The sequence below is a fragment of the Alexandromys fortis genome, unplaced genomic scaffold (genome assembly GCF_014885135.2).
Source record: "Alexandromys fortis isolate MF-2015 unplaced genomic scaffold, M_Fortis_MF-2015_v1.1 scaffold_174, whole genome shotgun sequence".
Lineage (NCBI taxonomy): Eukaryota > Metazoa > Chordata > Mammalia > Rodentia > Cricetidae > Alexandromys > Alexandromys fortis.
In genome coordinates this window covers 2604548-2625463 of record NW_026068063.1, presented here as the reverse complement: position 1 = coordinate 2625463, position 20916 = coordinate 2604548, and the positions used below count along the sequence as shown (strand labels likewise).

The 20916-nt window shown below is 48.3% G+C and overlaps 1 protein-coding gene across 3 annotated transcripts in view; it reads left to right on the top strand.

Moving 5' to 3' along the window:
- Nucleotides 1-20916, top strand: part of Itgb3 (integrin subunit beta 3) — a 57689-nt gene that overhangs the window by 17793 nt on the left and 18980 nt on the right. The window contains exons 1-9 of one of the 3 annotated variants that reach the window (XM_050120434.1): nucleotides 4668-5038; nucleotides 7519-7714; nucleotides 8773-9025; nucleotides 11751-11913; nucleotides 12521-12682; nucleotides 14810-14905; nucleotides 15487-15576; nucleotides 16515-16654; nucleotides 18539-18963. In XM_050120434.1, the coding sequence (XP_049976391.1) occupies nucleotides 4925-5038; nucleotides 7519-7714; nucleotides 8773-9025; nucleotides 11751-11913; nucleotides 12521-12682; nucleotides 14810-14905; nucleotides 15487-15576; nucleotides 16515-16654; nucleotides 18539-18963 (1639 nt within the window). In that variant the 5' untranslated portion in view covers nucleotides 4668-4924. Of the gene's footprint in view, nucleotides 1-4667; nucleotides 5039-7518; nucleotides 7715-8772; nucleotides 9026-11750; nucleotides 11914-12520; nucleotides 12683-14809; nucleotides 14906-15486; nucleotides 15577-16514; nucleotides 16655-18538; nucleotides 18964-20916 lie in introns of those variants that run through there. The other 2 variants (XM_050120433.1, XM_050120435.1) reach the window with 2 other exon arrangements.

Below are 20916 nucleotides of genomic sequence, written 5' to 3'. Positions count from 1 at the left end.
CCAGAGCCTCTGAGGAGCCGGCTCACACACAGCTTTGGCCTCAGCACTGTTCAGCACGGGAACCGCTTCTAGAGGCAGCTGTCTAACATCTGGGCGAGACTGATCTCATTTAGCAAATGAAACATTCTCTGGGGGCTTGGGGAGGGTAAGCCCTTCTTCTCCACCCCCGCATGTACCCCTCCCCTCTGGGCTGCGCTGGAGGCTTAAGTGTGGTGTGGTTTCTCCCTTTTCATTTGTTATATCCTTTTGCCTTTGCTCGCCATCATGGCTTTGTGAAGCTCCCTTTCTAGGGAAGTTGGAATTCTGCAAGAGTCCCAGGAGAAGGAGTCGGATATGGAGGGTGTCTTGTTGGAACTGGCTGCCCCGAGGTTGGCTTGCTGGAGCAGAGGGGAGCAGAGAGGACCTCCCTGAAGAAGACCTAGTGTCGCTCAAAAGATGTTTCCCCCTCCTCCCCTCCCTTTCAACCTGAAGTTAATGTAGGCAAGGGAGTCTTGGGGGAAAGCAAGGCTCCCCCGAGAGTCTGTCCTTTGGGGGGGTCCAGCCCTATCCCATTCTCCTCTTCCATTTTTTTACCCATCTGGGTCTTAAGGGGACAAGCTAGAGCTGGGCCCTGACCAGCCAAAGCTCCTCCTTAGCCCGTATGAACAGATTCGGAATATTTATTGGTCACTATGGTGAATCTTTGCCCTGTGGGGCAGACTGAGGGGCCAGAGGTAGAGAGGCTGGGGAGGACTGGCCTATTATTGTTGGGGTGGAGTCAGGAAATGGGTGGCAGTTAGGACCAAAGGAAACGAAAGAATGGAACACAGTGGATGACGACATCTAACATCACTAAGTGAGGAGGAGGAAGGGGATCCGGGGAGTCAGATGTGGGACAGAATGTGTCAAACAGGGAGGAACCCTGGATTAGGACGAGAACATGGCTCTTGTCTGTTCCCTGAGGGCTTCCCTAGCACAGGGCAAGCTTAAGTCTTGAAAGTGTTTGGCTCTTGACTTAAAACAACCAAAGGTAGGGCTGGGGGTGCTGCAGAGCCCCCTGCCTCCCCTGCCTTGACAGTTTCAGGCGGTGCTGATGTTGGCAGTGCCTCTGAAAACAACTGGTTGGGCTCAGCTTCTGGTCCTTAAAGGATAGCAGCTCTTGGGTGTGTATAGTAAGCACTTGGCTGGGTCAGAGGAAAATAGAGCCAGTGTGTATGAGTGGGGTGTTTTGGGACCATGTGCATAGGGTGGGTTCTTGGCGAGATAGATTGATACATGGTTAGATAGCATGGGTTTGGGCAGTGTGCCCTCTTTGGTCTATACAGCTAGCGAAGACCCCAGCTGCACACAGCGTTAGACCTTGTAATCTTGTCTTAAGTGGTATCACACTGGAGTCTAGAACTTTCTGAAGCCATGTAGTGATTTAACAAGCCTGAAGTGTTTGTTAACTATAATGGCTCCCAGAATGGACCCTGGACCTATTGCATCAGAACAGGTTGTTATGGTAGCAAGGGGATACCATAGCTACTGGTGGAGGCTGGGACTGGATAAGGTGGGTGGAGGTAGAATTGAGGTTGCCATATAAACACAGAGTACCCAATCCAAGTTGGATTAAACCATTTTTCATCTTGGTATGCTTTGGATATTTTCTAAATTTGGCCATCTTTCTAAAAGGGCAAAATGCTGGGAATTGATGTGCAGGCCTGAGCACACGTTGCAAGGTGGACCAGCTCCCAACCTGACATCCAAGAATGAAAGGGGAAGAATGGGGTTTGGGACTAGAAAGGAGAAGACTCCAGTAGGACTTCCTTCTCTGCATCTGCAGGGAAAGGCTCAGGACACTCTGTGTGTGTGTGTGTTTATCAGCATTTCGTGATCATGTCTGTAGTTTCTTTATATTTATAACTTGGAACACAAGGTGTCTACCTTGAGTTTGTCCCAAAATTTGTTATTGTAGAAAAAAATGTATAGTAGGTGTGGTGGCTTGAAAAAAAATGCCCCCAAAGGGAGTGGCACAATTAGGAGGTGTGGCCTTTTTGGAGTAAATACGGTCTTACTGGAGGAAGTGTGTCACTGTTGAGACAGGCTTTGAGGTCTTATATAATGCTCAACTTATACTCAGTGAGACAGTTCATTTCCTGTGGCCTGCAAGCTATAGGACTCTCAGCTACTTCTCCAGCACAATGTCTGTCTGCATGCCATCATGTCCCACCATGATGATGATAACAGACTAAACTTCTGAAAATGTAAACCACCCCAAGTGAATGTTTTCGTTTATAAGAGTTGCCGTGGTCATGGTGTCTCTTCGTAGCAAAGACGCCTCAACTAAGACAGCAGGTCTGTCCATGTAACTCAGTTGGTAGAGTGCTTGAAGCCCTGGGCTAAACCCAGTACTTCATAAACTGGGCGTGGTAACCACATGCCTGTAATCTTGGTCCTCAGGAGGCAGAGGTAGCAGGATCAAGGTGAAGGCAGAAGTTTGGGGTTGGGCTGTGGAGATGGCTCTGTGGGTAAGAGCACTTGCTGTGGAAGCATGAGGAGATGGGTTCAAATCCCCAGCACCCATGGAAAAGCTGGGGATAGCCACTCGTGCCTGTGATTCCAGGGTTGAGGAGCAGAGACAGGTAGATCCCAGGAGCTTGCTGGCCAGACATCTTAGCCAAAGCAGCGAACTGTAGATTCACCGAGAGACCTTCTATCAAAAAGTGAGGTGGCTGGCTGTGGTGGCGCATGCCTTCAATCCCAGCACTGGTGAAGTAGAAGTAGGCAGATCTCTTTGAGTTTGAGGCTAGCCTGGTCTATATAAGGAGTTCCAGGGCAGCCAGGGCAACATGGCGAACCCTGTCTTAAAAAAAGAAAGGGAAGTGGGAATGATGGAGAAAGACATCCGACATCTTCCTCCGGCTTCCTCGTGTGTGTGCACAGGCACACCTACACATGCATGTGTCAGTGTGCATAACATACACATATATACCATAAAAAACAGTTCAAGGTAATTTTTGCATTACACACATGAAGCGTTCAAAGCCAATAGAACAACAATAGAAGTTCAAAGCCAGCCTGGGCTAAATGAACTTCTGCCTCAATAAAAACAAAACAAACCAACCAAACAGACAAACCTCAAACAAATAACACAGTGTGTCCCTCGTCACCAACAAAGCCTGAGTCCTGACAGCTATAGACTAAAACGCCTTGTTTTCCTTTATCTTGACTCCAAACTTCTCTCTGTGTTCAGGTAATTTCCTACCCTTACTAAGTGAGCCAATCAGACAGCAGTGTCGGAGTGGGCCCAGGGAGATAGCGCTGTGGTAGACAGAGCCTGGAACACGCGTCCACTCTTAGTACTGAAAAAAAAGAGAAAACTTCAAGGATATGTTTTCCCTTGCGTCCCCCAGGAGAGAGCACACCGTACAGTGGCCGTTACAATGACGACTTCAGGAAAGCGGCCTCTGCCCCTTACCCGGGACCCCCAGAGGATTTGAGTCTATTTGACTCACACTGAGACTTTGGATTTTGAAATCATCTCACAGTCTTATTTTAGCCCCTGCCCAGCCCTGTGAGACAGAGATCACAGGGACTATTATTCATGCTGTACTTTTCCCAAACAGAATTAAGGGGGCCTGGACCTAATAGAATGTGTCAGTCTCTCAGGAGGGGCAGGGATCCAGCAGCTCACAGAGCTCAGCCCCGCCCCCGCCTCCTACCCCTGTGGGTGATCTCCCCCCCCCCGCGCCCCCCATGGGGTGGGGCTTGACTCTTTTGTGTAGCATCCGGTTTGGGTGGGAACTAGAACAGTTAACATCAACCCGGTTTCTAGTTTTCTCTTTGAGTGACCTGGAGATAGCCCTTCTCACATCTGGGCCTGGGGTGGGAATGTGGCCAAGTGTGTTGAGGACATCGCCTTGGTATCTTTGGTATCTTCCCAGGGCAGGAGGCTCTCAGGAAGAGCCAGGCCAAGGAGTCTGTTAGGTTTCTGACTTCTGACATCAGCGATCACCAAAGGAGGGAGACGGCCTGGTCTTATTTTTCCATTTTTTTTTCTTTATTTTTCAGTGTTTATTTCTAGGGACGTTCGTAGAAAGCATAACGACTCTCAGCACATGTGAGCTTGCAGCTCTCTGCTTCTGGAGACTGCGGTTAGGAAGTAGGAGCGAGGAAAGCCCCTACCCAGAGCATGGTCCCCTTGTAGAGCTTGAGGATTCTTGGTGGCTTGCAGTTCTCCCTCAGCTTCCTGGTCCCCCCCACCCCTCAGTTTCCCCCCTCCTGTTTCTGTCTTGTTCTGGAGAGGCTCAGCTTCTCTGGCAGTTCGGTGATCTAATCATTGCCTTTTCGGGAAGGTTTTCTCTGAGGTCTGTGGGAAGTGGGAATCACAGATAAGATTGGTGGTGGTGGTGTGTGTGTGTGTGTGTGTGTGTGTGTGTGTGTGGTGTGTATGTAGTGTGTGTGTGTGTAAGGGTGGAGTGTGTGTGTGTGAGGGTGGAGTGTGTGTGGTGTGTGTTGTATTTGTGTAGGTGTAGTGTGTGTGTGTAGTATGTGTGTAGTGTGTGTGTGTAAGGGTGGAGTGTGTATGTGTGAGGGTGGAATGTGTATATGTGTGTGTGTTGGGGAGGTGGGTAAGGGTAGAGTGTATTGTGTGAAGGTGGAATATGTGTAGTGTGTGTGTGTGTGGTGTGTGTGTGTGGTGTGTGTGTGTATGTGTGTGTGTATCTGTATGCTTGCACTGCTACTATGCCACCATCTACACGGGGCAGGTCTTCAACTCCTCAAAGGGGACCTTTTGAGCTTTAGAATGTGGGTGTCTTTTGTGGCCTGATCCCTCTGTGGGTGTCCTGGTGCCAGGTTCTGCACAGCTGGACTTGGAGGATATTGCCCATCTTTAGAATGTGGGTGTCTCTTGTGGCCTGTTCCCTCTGCAGGTCCAGGTCTGCACAGCTGCACATGGAGGATGTTGCCCATCTTTAGAATGTGGGTGTCTCTTGTGGCCTGTTCCCTCTGCAGGTCCAGGTCTGCACAGCTGCACATGGAGGATGTTGCCCATCTCTCCCCACACACTTCACAGGTCTCTATCTCCCGTCCTGTTCTCCGAATGCCTGGGGCATTTTCTGCTCTGGCTCCTCCCAGGACCATTCCTCCCAACCAGCTTTACTGCGTTTTATTACGTTTTCTGTGGAATGCAGTAAAACTTCCTTTATGAGGCTGCTCACAGGCAGAAAGCCTGGGTGGCATCTTAGTTGTGTGGCGCCCAAGTTCTGTGACTCTGGGCAGTCAGCTAACTTCTTCAGGCCTCAGATTTCTAGCCCAGAAAGTTGTGTTCTTCGTTGGTGAAGCCTCCTACCCTTAGGTGCCTCACCTGTGAAATAAGAATGAGTAATTCCCGCCTGACCAGGCCGTCAGCGTTGCAGTGGTTTGTGGTGTCCTGTCCCAGCCTAGCTGCAGCGAGTGCTCAGTAAATGTTAACAGTTGCTCGGGGATATTAGTAGTTTCTTTTGGGAGTGGGGGTGGGGGATCATGGTTTGGAAGGTGCTGTTAGGAAAGTCTGAAGACCTAGACATTGGGAATAGGTCCAGGTCAGCTTTCAGGTTAATCTCCTCGACCTGGCAAGTGCCAGCTAGATACACGTTCAGGCAGTTCTGGTTAAGTACGCTTAGTGCCGGGGTATGACCTAACCGAGGGCATTGTGTTCCTTAACCCCAGGAAACTAAGGTCCAGAGTGACTTCTATGGGGTCACATGGCTAGCTAGCGGTGACCTAGCTCTGGGGCCTGTTTTCTGATTTCACTGTCCTTCCAAGAACAGTTAGTTCTTGCACGTGAGCACACACAGAGTTCCAGAGGCTGAGGGCATCTGTGTCAGTGTGGTTTTCGTCCAGGGTGAAGGAGGGTCAGCAGCCTGTCCTCATGGTCTTTTCCCAGCTTGTGGGGCTTATTCAAAAGGAGCTCATTCAGGAATTCCTTATCAACACTTCATATTAAGAGCTAACGCTGATTGAGCACTTACTGTATACATACATGGTCTTTTTTTAGCCTGGCACGACATCCTGTGATGGAGGGCTCTTGTTAGTTCTTTTTAAACTAATGCTTTTTTGTTTGGTTGCTTTTTGAGACAGCATTTCTCTGTAACGTTGGAGCCTGTCCTGCAACTAGCTCTATAGACCAGGTGGCATCAAACTCACAGAAATCTGCCTGTCTCTGCCTCCCGAGTGCTGGGATTAAAGGCGTGCGCTACTACCACCTGGCTTAAACTATTTTTTTTTTATTGTGGTAAAATACATATAACAGAATTTACCATCTTAACCTGGTGTGTGTGTGTGTGTGGTGTGTACGTGTGTGAAGATCTATTTTGTGTGTCTTTCTTTCTCTCTCTCTCCACCTTATTTCTTGAGACTCAGGGTCGCTCATTATACCTGGAGCTCAGCGGTATGGTTAACCAAGCTGGTCAGCAAGCCCCCAGGGATGCTCTTGGCTCCACCTCCCTAGCTCTGGGTTTGCAGGCATGTGTCCGCAGACTCCCCCCTCCCTTTTGTTAAAACATGGTGCCGAGCTCAGGTTCTCACACTTGTGCAGCAAGCACTTCTGACTGCACCATTCCCCAGCCCTCCTAAGCATTCCGTTGTATATATTCCTTTTTAAGAGTACACTTGAGTGGCATTAAATCTGTTTGTAATGGGACCCCCTCATCATCATCCATCCCCATAACTAATGTCATTTTGCTAAACTAAAACTCTGGGCCAATTAAACAACTCTTCCTTCCACTCCTCCCTAGCCCGCAGCAACCTTCTTTTCCCCTCCTGTCTCTGTGGTTTGATTGCTGTTTGTAGCCAAGGAAGACTTTTACCCTTCACGTTACAACTGAAGGAACTGGGCTCCGAGAGCCGGGTGTCGTGCTCTGGTACCCAGTCAGTGGCGATACTGAGGGGCAGTCTGAGCTCAGCTTGTTCATTCCAGTGCTCTTACTCTTTACCCTCCCTGCCTCCCCTCTGTCACCTGTGTCCTCGGGGAGGAGGGGGGACAGGAAGCGCACAACCAAGACCTTATAAAGCAGCCAGCATCTAACACCATAGCTGTAAGTGGTTTTAACCTTGACCTACAGAAAGAAATACCTCATGTATTATTACTCATCATGTATGCTAAATCACTCATTATGTATGCTAAATCCCATTCGCCAGTAAGCAACAGGTTTCCCATCTAATATGGAAACTTTTATTTACATACTCAGGTATTTTCTGTTCCACTCAATTCAATAGTAAACCCGATTTTGCGACTCACAGACTGCTTTCTGTTTCACAGTTTGGAAAGCACTAGTTTGCCAGACACCTCACTTAGTGCACCCTCCTCTCACCTGTCAATCACGAACAGGTCCTGACTCAGCCTGTTTGCTCTTGCTTGTGTGTGTCGCTAGAAAGGACCCCAGCACTCCTGTGCTAGATTAGCTTCAAAGGGCTGGGTAAGATCTAAGTCATTGGGAGGTGACTTGTCATGCCGGAGACGTAGCCGTGCTAGCTCTGACGTCAGGCCTCCCCCTTGGGCTCCTGTCTCCGTAGGCTCTGCCCCAGGGCTCACCCCGCTGTAACCTGAAGGAGAACCTGCTGAAGGACGGCTGTGCTCCAGAGTCCATTGAGTTCCCAGTCAGCGAGGCCCAGATCCTGGAGGACAGACCACTCAGCGGCAAGGGTTCTGGAGACAGCGCCCAGATCACTCAAGTCAGCCCCCAGAGGATTGCCCTTCGACTGCGGCCAGGTAGGCACAGGGCTCATCCTGGGGAGACACTCAGCACAAGCGGGCAAGGGACATCCATAGAAGGTCTGAGCAGGAACTCTGGGGGTAAGGGGCAGCATGCACGAGGAATGGGGTGGAAAGAGGAGTGGGGGCAGTTGTGGGTAGGAGAATGGAGGAAAATGAGAGGAGTAAGGATTTGAGTCAGAAGGTCTGAGTGTGAATCCTAGGCCCACCCTGTTTCTAGTTATTTGATTGGTTATTAGTTGCTTAACCCTTCTGATGCCGCCTCCTCCTGATGTGTTTTATCTAGTCTGCAGCAGCTTTTTGTGGAGGTGCAAATAGACAGGGTTTCTCTATGTAACAGTCCTGGCTATCTTGGAACTCACTCTGTAGACCAGGCTGACCTCTAACTCACTAAGATCCTCCTGCTTCTGCCTCCTGAGTACTGGGATTAAAGGCGTGTGCCTCTACCACCCGGCCAATTTGTGAGCCTGTTTTCCACCACAGGGGATAGGGACTATTTAGGAACAGATGAAGTAGGAACTAAAGAGGAGAGGGAATTGGGCTAAGCTTATCAATGCTTGGCCTGAATAAATCAGTAAGAGCTGGAGAGAGCCCCACTATATACAAGGCATTGTGGGATTTGGAGAAAAGCAGGGTGCTATTTGTTTAGTTTTGAGACAGGACTTTTGTTCAGCCTGAAACTCGCTGTACAGCCCAGGCTGGCCTTGAATTTTCAGGAATCTCCCTGCTTCTGCTGCGTGCACTCTGGGAGTACAGTTGTGTGCCACTGTACCCAGTACAGTTCCTGTCCTTCACAGAGTCTGACCTGTAGTTGCGGTCAAGAGTTGTCTGACTTGGGATAGTAGACCTGAGGACCAAGAGGTTCACACACATGGGGATTTATAGCGGGAAACCACAGAATGGAAAGGAAGAAGTTCAAGAGACTGCGAGATGAATGGAGTTATAATGGGGAGCGGGGTGGGAATCAAAACTTTCAAGCTTAATTTGATCGGATGGCTATTTATCTCCTGTGGCGGAGAGGAGGAGAGAAAAACCGACATCCTTCTGTCTTCCAGATGACTCGAAGATCTTTTCACTTCAAGTGCGGCAGGTGGAGGATTACCCTGTAGACATCTACTACTTGATGGACCTGTCCTACTCCATGAAAGATGATCTGTCAAGCATACAGACCTTGGGTACCAAGTTGGCTTCCCAGATGCGCAAGCTTACTAGCAACCTTCGGATTGGCTTTGGGGCCTTTGTGGACAAACCTGTATCACCATACATGTTCATCTCCCCACCAGAGGCCATCAAAAACCCCTGTTACAGGTAACACAAGCCCATGAAGCACCCCTTCCCTTTGTCTCAGGCTGGTCCAAGACCCAGTAGCCATTTTAAACTCCAGGTTTTATTTTCTTTAGAAATTTATTTTTATTTCTATGTATGTATATGTATGTTTTTGTGTCTGTGCATGCCAGGTGACTGTGGAGGCTGGAGGAGGGTGTCAGACCCCCTGGGACTGGGGTTACAAGTGATTATGAGTCACTTAACGTTGGTACTGGCAACCAAATTCTGGTCGCCTGAAAGAGCATCAGATGTTTTAACCGCTGAGCCATCTCTCCAGCCCCCCTGGAGGTTGTTTGATTTGCTGCTTTATATAAACTTCCTCTCTGCCCGGCAGCTGGGCTTACTATCTGGAGTATTACGCCAACAGGCTCAAGGCTGCTAGGGGCTGCTAGGGTTCTACACAGAAATGTCATTAGCTTATTGGCTTAGTCCCAAATGAATAGAGAGGAAGAGGAAAGTGTGGGGCGGATGAGGTCAAAAGTGGAGAGAGGTCTCGGTGAGTGAAAACGTCGCTATGATTTCAGAAGAACTGGTTCTAGTCTCATTATTCTAGGCATCAAGAGCATAAATTTTCCAGAGTTAAAATGCAAGAAAATTAAGTCACTTTTTTGAATTTTTAACAGTATATAAATAGTTAAGTTCTCCCTCTCTCTATTTGCCTCCTTTATAAAAATATATATGTCTAAATTTTGTTTCATGCATACAATGTTTGCTTGCATCATGCATGTCTGTGTACCATGTGTGTGCCTGGTGCCCTCAGAGGCCAGAAGAGGGTGTTGGATCCCCTGAAGCTGGAGTTACAGATGGTTATAAGCCACCATGTGGATGCCAGAAATTAAACGTGGGTCCTCTGGAAGATCAGCTAGTGTTCTTTTTATTTTCCTTTTTCTTTTGGAGACAGGGTTTCTTTGTGTAGCCCTGGCTCTCCTGGAAATCACTCTGTAGACCAGGCTGGCCTCGAACTCAGAGACTCACCTGCCTCTGCCTCCCAAGTGCTGGGATTAAAGCGTGCCACCACTAGCCTGGCCAGACAATGCTCTTAACCACCCAACCATATCTCCAATCCTCACACCTTTTTTTTTTTTTTCTGAGACAGAGATTTTTGCTATGTAGCGTAGGCTGGTTTCAGTCTCCCGAGTGCCATATTACAGGCACGTGCCAACCCATCGTAGCTCTGGGGTTGGAGGAGCTCTAGAAATTGAATTTGGGATCTCATGTTTGCTAGGCAGGCATCCTACTGCTGAACGACGTCTCCGGCCCTGTGCCTCTGTTTAGCTTCTGCATTAGTTACTTTTCTTGCCGTTGTCACCAAACACTTGGCGGAGGCAACTTAAGTGGGGTAAGGTTTGCTTTGGCTCATGGCTCAGAGGATGTAATCCATCATGACAAGTAAGGCATGAAGTCTAAAGTGGCTTGGTCTGTGGTGGCAGGAACCTGTGGCAGCTACTTGCTACATGCCACAAGGGCTGGCAGTGGAGCTGACTGGAACAATCCAAACAAAACGAGCCCTGGCCATATAATCTTGTTCACACCAGCTGGGTTCTATGTTACAAAGATTCTACAGCCTCCCTGAAATGTGTCACCACCTGGGGACCAAGTGTTCAAACACACGAGTCCATCTCCTGTTCATGCTATAGCAGTTTACTATTGAATGGCTTGCTTGATGGAGACTGTAAATGTATGGATAGTAGTTATTTAAAATGATAACTGGGGCTGGGGAGATGGCCCAGTGGTTAGGAATGCTTCCTGCTCTTCCAGAGTCCAGTACCCGGTACCCCAGCTCAAGGGGATCTGATGCTGTCTCTGGCCTCCATAGGCGTCTGCACACATTCATTCTCTCTGTCTCTGTCTCCTCTCTCTTCCTCTCCCCTCTCATATTCTCACCCCCCCCCACGTAATTAAAAATAAAGAATATTGAAATGATGGTTGCTGGACTCATGAGGCATGGGATTTCTTTTTAACTTTTAAACAATTCTACGGCACAGTTTTTCAGCGTCTGTCTGGGCTGTTTCCCCAGAAAAACATATCCGGGAACAGCATGGGCTGTAAATTTGCTGGACACCTGCTTTATTTTTTGCACTGAAAAAAAAAAAAAAGAAGTGTTGCTGATGCCAGCCATGATGCTGGAGCCTTCCCCTTGTGTACTTGCTTTTCTTGGTCTTGCGATAGTTCTCATGAGATAAGCGCCATTATGTCTCCATATACAAACCTGTCACTGGGCTACGCCTCCAGCCCCTTGTCTTCATTTGGCTTGTGTATTACTTACTTTTCTTGTTGCTGTGTTCCAAGTACTTTCTGGAACGCGAGTTTAGAAAAGCTGTCAGAGAGCCCGTGCTTGGTAAACGGGGAGCTGGACTTTAATCTGTCTTGTCTGGTTTCATTGCTACCTTTCCTGTCCTTTTGGCTGTCTGGGGGTACGGTTGTGGTGCCTGCCATAGGGAATCTGAAGGACTTGAAGTCTAGATTGTCTCAGTAATTGTGGTTCTGTGGGACTGGAGTGCAGCTGTGTGATAGCACTTTTATCTGCCATGCATGAGGTTTTGAGTTCAATCCCCAGCACTGCAAAATAAAAATAAAAAGAGAAAAACCAATATGATATGGACCTAGTCTGGGCACACCACTGTCCACATCTGTCCCTCTCTTTACCTGACCCTCAGACCACCTTTACACCACAGCTTCTATTAAGATGACCTCTCGCTCCCCTCAGTATGAAGACCGCATGTTTGCCAATGTTTGGCTACAAGCATGTGTTGACGCTAACTGACCAGGTGACCCGCTTCAACGAGGAAGTGAAGAAACAGAGTGTGTCCCGTAACCGCGATGCCCCGGAGGGCGGCTTTGACGCCATCATGCAGGCTACAGTCTGTGATGTGAGTTTGGAGGGCAAGGGGTGCCAGGTGTAGCTGGCACAGTTCAAAACGGGGAAGGAAACAGTTCAGTTGGGGATTTCCGGTGTGATGGGGGAGAGGAGCCAGGCAGGACTTGATACAGTATGAGTAATCAATTGTTTCTGCTACACAGTCTCTCTTTACAGCCACACCAAGGCCACAGCTAACACCCCTTTGAACCACAGTAACCCCAGACCTTTCCTAGGGAGATCAGCAGCCCACATGTTCTGGTATTATTTCAGAGTCAAGCCTGGGTTAACTTGACCTCAGCAAAGCGAGCAGATCTTAGGGTGGGATTTCTTCTAGCCTGGGCCAATTCCAGGGATACAGATGCCTTCCTGTCATGGGAGGAGTTATGTGTGGAGCTGAAGAAGGCGGGACTCAGCCTCCTGCCCTAATCAACAATGGGCTGATTAAGGGAAGAAAGCCTGGAGTGGAACGTTCTAGTTTATGTTCCAAGGCTTGGGGCTGAGCTCCCTCTTCAATTCAGCTTGTCCAGCTCTTTAGGTACGGAGGTTCTGGGGTCTTTGCTCCACACTGATGATGTAGCTGAAGTTGCCATGTTTTTTTTTTTTTTTTTCTTTAACAGGAACAAATTGGCTGGAGGAATGACGCGTCCCACTTGCTGGTGTTCACCACCGATGCCAAAACCCACATTGCACTGGATGGAAGGCTGGCAGGCATTGTCCTTCCCAACGATGGGCAGTGTCACATTGGCAGTGACAACCATTACTCTGCCTCCACGACCATGGTGAGATGCCTGGTCCCCTTGTGGTCCTCGTTCACTCTGATAGGGCTGTCTTATTCCAGGCAAGGGTTTTGTGTGAATCTGGGAATGGCCTTTGCTATGGGCATTATGTGGGGCTCAGCTAATGCCTGTTTCTGCCACATCCGAATGGGGCACCCTCATTCAGGGTATAAACGGTCCGACCATGAGAGATGACCATGCCTGTCTGAGTGTTCACACTGACTCCACGGTCATCAGCATCAGCATCTTGGCATCCAGCATGTGCTCAGGCACAGCTGGAAAGCTCGCGTCCCTCCTTCCTCTGTGGATTGGTCCTTTCTTGGGATCAAGCTCACGTGTGGTTACTGGAGGAAGATGGGAAAAGAGGACAAAGGTCTCACTGATGAAATGAAAGACCCAGAGAGCAGCGCTTCTTGGGGAAAGGTTAAAGGGCACAGAGCCATTTGGTTTGAAGGAAAGATGATTTGTGGATAATTTAGGATGATAGGTAAGAAAACTCCTGAAAAGTTATTTTATATGCCTTAATTAACTACAGACAGTTAATTAAGAGGAAAGGAGCTTAAATTTAAATGGGAACAATTGGTGTCAGTCATTAGGCAAATGTAGCAAAGTTTAAAATAATAACACTTTGGCTATTTGGATTAAGTCTTGACTCTTTGCCTGTCTTGTTCCCTCACCCCTTCGTTTTCTTGAGACAGGGTCTTGCCATGCAGCCCAGGCTTGTAATTCTTAGTCCTCTTGCCATCACCCACAGATGTGAGGGTACAGTCATGTGACACTATGCCAGCTTTGTTTATTTATTTATGGAGGAAGGGTCTTGTTCTGTATATAGCCTAGGCTGGCCTTCGCCTTGCAATCCTTCTGCCAGAGTCTTCCGAGTGTTGGGATTAGAAATTTATACTACCATGAATGTTTTCCCCCCAGCATCTCACAATATATTAGATAAGTGTTCACCCACTGAGCCATCCACAGCCTACTCTTTATTTTTTAAAGTCAATAAATAGAGGAACCACCTTACAGCTTAAAAGTGATTAAAGGCAGGTGACTGAGCTGGCGAGCTCATGAGAAGTTGAGCACTGTCAGACAATGGGCGAGTCAGCAACACTTGTACTGGTTTATACAAGGCATTGGCCAGGAGCTGGGAGATGAAAAAGCTGTAAGGACTGACTCTTAGAAGGCTTTTGGCTTAGATGAAGAGAGAGGCTGTATTCCAACATCTGTATTAATATCACAGGACGCATGCTGAGTGCTAGGTGTCTGATACAATCAAAGGCTGTCGGCAGGAAAGGAGGAAAAGCTCTGTAGGAGCTAGGGTGGTCAAGGAAGGACTTGTGGAGGAGGTGAGCTTAGGCAAAGGAAGAAGGAGGATTGCCGAGATGAGGTCACTCCAGTGGCAGGAGGAATGTGCTGGAACAGTGCTGAGTAGAAGAGGGGTAGGGGAGAGTGGTGGTTGGTGATCATTCATTATGTGATCCATAGAGCGAGGCTAGACCATTTGCCCAGAGCTCACAGCAGTGGGTCCTAACTCATGGGGCTGGCTGGAATCTGAGTGGAAAGGAAGGAGCTTGGTTTCGGAACACCACCAGCCCAGGGCTCACAGCTAAGTTTGCCTTGCTTTGCCCTTCTCACTCATCTCGTGTTCCGGTTTCTGTTGCTAACAATACAATAGCGCAGACAACAGTAAGCCAGAAAAGACCTTTAGTTTTGTTCTTAGAACTTGGCGAGTTTGAGTGACCACATCTGGTCATCATCTTTTTTGGCTGAGTCCCAAGACTCGCCGGCATGAAGCAGAGGTCAGGGAGCATGTGTATGGGTTTCTGTTTCATTGTTTTCCTGTTATAAAGTTAGCGGGGATTCAACTCTGGGGGCTTCACCACAATGACCTCTAACCCTATTTATTTCCCAGACACTCTACTCCTAAATACTGTAGGGGGTTTGACTTCACCCTTCAGCATCTTACAGTTTCAACACATGAAACCCAAGGGACACACTGGAGCCACACCCAAACCACAATACCTCACTTTGATTAGTGGATAAAAATCTTAAAGTTATACATTTCCCCAGATAAGACAAGTTCAAAGGCTTAGCGTCCAGGGAAGCATGAGCCTTCACCTCTTTCCCCTTTTCCAGGACTATCCATCTCTGGGGCTCATGACTGAGAAACTATCCCAGAAAAACATTAACCTGATTTTCGCAGTCACTGAGAATGTCGCCAACCTCTATCAGGTAATCATGCCTCTGGGGCTTCCGTCCTGTCACCAAAGATGGACCTGTCCCAGGTGGCCAGCCCATGCGGTCACTATCCAGGGACCTGACCAGGAAAATCCTTTCTACACCCATTCTCCGGGTACTTCACATAGTTCTCCCTGTAACCTTTCCCCTTCAACCTCTAACCTACTAGGAAGAGGGTGTTGGTGGTGGTGGTGGGAGACAATTCAGTGGGAGGAGGGGGGCATAAAAAGGTTTCCTACTTTTCCTCAGCTAGGAAAATCTGCTAGATCTGTTCTGGTAGTGACAAGTGAGACATCCCACAGTGCCTTCCAAACTTCATTTTAAGACTGCCAGTCTGGCAGTGGGTGGTGCACACCTTTAATCCCAGTGCTTGGGAGGCAGAGGCAGGCAGATCTCTGAGTTTAAGGCCAGCTTGGTTTTGAGAGCGAATTCCAGGACAGCTAGGGCTACACAGAGAAACCCTGTCTTGATGTCACCCCCGCCCCCAATGACAACGACTGCCAGTCTGACTAGGGGGACTTTGAGGAGACCACTTTCCCTCAGTAAGCTATGGGTGTTTTTGTCTTCCTTTCTAGAATTATAGCGAGCTTATCCCGGGGACCACAGTGGGAATCCTGTCTGATGACTCAAGCAATGTCCTCCAGCTCATTGTTGATGCTTATGGGGTAAGGCTGTTGGCCTTAGGAGGGACGCAGTGGTCAGTCTGCAATGGAAACCTGATACATTCCCTTCAGTGATGAAATTTCTGAACATGAATGGGCCCTGAGGCCGTGCTTGGATCTGGAGGTGGAAGGGAGGAGGTGGAAACAATACAATATGGAGGCCTAAACAAGGGGACGAGAGGCTTCCCTTGAAAGCCTGAAGAGGGACGTGATTAAGAGTGAGGGAGGTCAAGAGGAGAGAGGGAGAGAAAGAGAGAGAACTTGCATGAGGGTGAAGGCAGGGGGAGCCTCTTCAAAAACAGCTTTTCTCCCCAGACCAATTCCCAGGTCAAAGGAGTAGTCTGGCTTTATATGAGCTTTTAGGAGTGGCAGGAAGTTTCATATCATGTGATTCAGTTGAACACGGCGGTAGAGAAGCCAGGTACTCTGACACTGAAAGCTGTCAAGTCACAGTACAAACTGCTTTGGGACTCTGTCCCAGAGAGAGCTGAAGTGTATGAACTGACCTGGGCTATGGGCTCAGGCCTAAAGGCGCAGGCCCATGTTCTAACAGAGCCAAGGTCTTTGGAACCCTGACTGCCTTCTCCCACGCGACATTCCTGTTTCCCTCTTGTGTTGCTAGGGGTAGAGGATTGCCAGCTCTGGGAATGGTGGCATCTTTTGGAAAGAAAATGGGCCAGGAAGGAAGGCCAGGGAGGAACAGGACAGAGGTAGAGGGGACGGTAGAGTGGGTTAGATGTACAGGGACAGCTGTGGGGCAGAATAAGGGATAGCCAGGTCCTAACGACACCCAGAAGAGGCAGTTGAGCACAGAGACCATAGAACAGCAACTGGCAGAGAAACCTCAGCCTCAGGCAAGTCCCAGCCCACTGTGTTGGCTTTGAGTGGGATGGACTTGGCTTTTGTCTGTGTCCTTACTTTCTTTGTCCTTTTCTGCTCAGAAAATCCGCTCTAAAGTGGAGCTGGAAGTGCGTGACCTCCCTGAAGAGCTGTCACTGTCCTTCAATGCTACCTGCCTCAACAACGAAGTCATCCCAGGCCTCAAGTCTTGTGTGGGACTCAAGATTGGAGACACGGTGAGGTGGACTAGGCAGGGTGACCCTGAGCCCCAGAATCTGTGTGTACCCCATTGTAGGCAAATATAGGTGAATCCACAGGAGCCGTTCAAATGGCTATCGGGGATTTATCAGAAAACACTCATGAGGTACACAACAAGGTAGATAGTCACCGAGGGCTTCTGCTCTGCCGGGGGTGGGGGGAGGGGAGGCAATGGAACCAGCAGTCTGATCTCTGACCATCACACAAGAGAGGATGAGCCTGCCCCCCTCTTTCTTTTAAAGGAGTTATATCAGCAGACAAGAAGCTCCGCCTCTATGGGGCTGGAGAACCCAAGGTCATGGGTGGGGTGAATACCCACTACACCCCAACCTTTTCCAGGATTAGAAGTTTGATTACGAGAGCTCTTAATCTTTCCTCTCGAAGTGTCTGCTGCCTAAGGTTTACTTCCTACCAGTTTTTGAGAACTGTTGTAGATCGTTTCCCGGCTGCCCAGACCCGAATAATAACACAGAAACTATATCAGTTACAACATTGTTTGGCCAATAACTTAGGCTTGTTTCTAGCTAACTCTTACATCTTAAATTAACCCATTTCTATTAATCTGTGTATCGTTCCAAGGGTGTGCCCTACCGGTAAGGTTCTGGCTGGCAGCTGGCATCTTTCTCCTTTGGTAGCTACGTGGCATTTCTTCTACTCCGCCTACTTTCTCTCTCTATCTCTTCGGATTTCCTGCCTGGCTTTACTCTACTAAGCCACTGGCCAAAAGAGCTTCTTTAATAATGGTAATAAAGCATATTCATTCATACAAAGGAACATCCCACATCAAACCTTCATCTCGGTACGCTGTGTTCATACCTGTACGTCTGATTGCAAGTGAAATGATCTCTAATCTACCCACCCAGAGTGCTGCCTTTCTCTTCTCTGCAATCTACCATCTGTAGACTTTTGCCAACCACTGACTGTGTGCCAGGCTTTATTCTTGCCGACGAAAACAATCCAACAAATAGCCAGCAGAACAGGCAAAAATACCCACCCACCCTGGGACTTAAGAGTGCAAATGTGCATCTTGCCCCTCTGTTCCCTCCATGGTTTTCTTAATTATTATTCTTTAAAAAGTTTATGTATATGGTTATTTTGCCAGAGTGTGTGTGTGTGTGTGTGTGTGTGTGTGTGTGTGTATTTGGGTATCACGTGGGTGCCTGGTGCCTGTGGAGGCCAGAAGAGTGTGTCTGATTCCTTTAAACTGGAGCTACAGATGGTTGTGACCTGCCATGTGGATTTGAACCCAGGCCCTCTGGAAGGGTAGCCAGTATTCTTACCTTGCTGAGCCATCTCTCTCGGTCCCCTGGTTTTCTCTGTTTGCTGGTCCTCCTCTGCTCTCTCCAAGGCACTGGTGGATGGGAGAGAGGAATGAAGAAAAATAGGTCTTTTGGTCCATTGCCCTGTATGTTTATTTCTTAAACATAGGTGTTCACAGCTCACACCCTCCAATGACACTTTATACTGCAATCCCTCAGGTTGTGACTGACCACTCTATGGCATGGTGTGATGCAAAGCAGTATTTTGCGTGTCCTGCTGTTAATATGTAATAATAATACTCCAGCAGGCTTAGTTCGCATCACAGATCCTGTCCTGCTTGAGCTGGTTGACTTCTCAGGAGAAAACCAGCCTTTTATTGCTAGGCTGTAACCATCTGTCCAATCAAATAGGTCCCAGTAGTCACTATGATGCCAGTGTAGCTTTTACTATGCAGCCTTTGACAGAATTAAGGTCAAGAAACTCCCCACGGCAGTTGGATCTGACACCCAGTTTTGTTGTCTTTGGTAGGGTGCAGCACAGCGTTTCTCTAGGGCGGGCGGTACCCAGATCCACTTAGGTCTGAATGTCATCTTTCCATCCAGGTGAGCTTTAGCGTCGAGGCCAAGGTACGCGGCTGCCCCCAGGAGAAGGAGCAGTCTTTCACCATCAAGCCTGTGGGCTTTAAGGATAGCCTCACCGTCCAGGTCACCTTTGACTGTGACTGTGCCTGCCAGGCCTCCGCCCAGCCCCTCAGCCCACGCTGCAACAATGGCAATGGGACCTTTGAGTGTGGAGTGTGCCGCTGTGACCAGGGCTGGCTGGGATCCATGTGTGAGTGCTCCGAGGAGGACTACCGGCCCTCTCAGCAGGAGGAGTGCAGCGCCAAGGAGGGCCAACCCGTCTGCAGCCAGCGGGGCGAGTGCCTCTGTGGCCAGTGTGTATGCCACAGCAGTGACTTCGGCAAGATCACGGGCAAGTTCTGCGAGTGTGACGACTTCTCCTGTGTCCGCTACAAGGGGGAGATGTGCTCCGGTGAGTAGGAGCGCACAGCCGCGTGCGCAACAGCCATGCGCGCATGCGCACCCCAGGCGTCATGTGGTGGACTTGAGGTTGGCGAGGTGGACGGAATTGAGGATCCATTTCGCTCAGAGCAGAAAACCAGAAATGAACAGAGGAGGGAACCAGACCTTTCCAACCTTGTTCATGGGGCATAAGGAAGCTGAGGGTAGGCAGGAGGATCAACTTATTTTTCATCTTAAAAAAAAATCAGTCTCATGATAAACTGTTAGTGTTCACAGATGGAAAATATGATATTGGAATATGCCGTAAAGTTCCTAGTAATTTTACTTGGATTTATCCTTCTATCACCAGTAGACAGTAGTGGTATATATGCAAGACACTGGGCACTTGGAACAGTATTTGGAAAATGATATACTTGTGCTAAATGTTATCCCTGTTCTATCATCTGTTCATAACGATTGGTATTTATATTCTAGGCCTGTGCTGTCCAAGGTATCCACTAGCCACATGTAGCTATTTAAACTAATTGAGAGAGAAACCATAAATTCAGTTTTTCAGTTGGTCAGTGGCCACGTGCCTAGTGGCTATCATTTTGGACCATGGGGACACTGAACATTTTGACATAACAGAAAGTCCACTGGAGAGTTACAGTAGAGACTTCCTACAAGAAGATTAAGGTTGCATGCACATGTATGTATATAGGTATAGAGACCAGAGGTGGGCATTTTGTGTCTTCCTCAATCACTTTCAATGTTTGGGAAGGACCAGCTCAGCCGGGGCATTGGGACCTACAAGACAAGGTCTCAGGAATAGGTGGGTAAAGGAGTCGGCAAATGACAGACAGACAGACACAAGACTCAAAGGAATTGCATCTGAATGTGTCTTTACTGGGTGTGAGGCTCATCCTTTATACAGAAAGATTGCTGAACTGTGTGTATTGTTTTTTTCATGTGGTACAGATTATTTTTAGGGTCATTATATCAGATATGTGAGGATAGATTTTCATCAGACAGATGTCCCTGGTGTGAGTCGGTTGGTCATGCTAGACGTGGCTTGGCATTAGTTTCGATATAAATCTTCATCTAGCCTATGAGTTCGTGGCATTTTGAGCTAAGGGCAAGCGGTTGTGGTTAACAGTCACACAGTCTACGGTCTTTTTATATTTATGCCTTCTATGCAGAAGAACTTCTTCTTTTTCTCCTCCTTCTCCACATTTCTAACTCCTTTTCAATCCTTCCCCAAAACCAATCTCGACATTACAGGCATTCATCTCTCTCTTCTATCCTTATCCCATCTTTGCTGAATCTGTCTTAATTGCTTAATTAAGTTTGTCTTTTGTTCTTTATTTACTAAGCACCAGATTAAACTTGGAAACCTTTTGGCCTTTAATGTTAACCCATCTTCCTCCATTAGCATCATATATTCCCTGTATATGGCAGTGTCTCATCAGTAGACTCTGGAAACTTATGTCTTCCCTTCCAGAAGAAACCAGACTGCGTTCCTAGAACATAAGCAGGTAATGCCAACAGTGCAAGGGCTCCAGTGCAGGAAGCACACACACACACCTTCTCTGCGGGCACTCTTCCTTGAAGCTTGTGCCACAGCCTACGTGAGAAATCACACAGACTCCGTAGGAGGTGGCGTAACACATGATGCTTTTTGAGATAGGCTCTTTCATGGACCCTGGAGCTGACCAGTTTGCTAGGCTAGCTGGTCAGTGAGCTCCAGGGATTCAACTGTTTTTGCTTCCCAGTGTTGGGGCTACACACATGTAGACATGTATGTGCCACTGAGCCTAGATTTATTTCCCAAAACATTGAGTGCTGTAAATGTGAACTCAGGTCCTCATGTGTGCAATGCAAGCTGTCTTTCCAGCCTGGGGACTATAATGTTGAACCTGAAGGGTCTGAATTGTCCTTATTGAAAAACCTAGCCGGGCGGTGGTGGCACACGCCTTTAATCCCA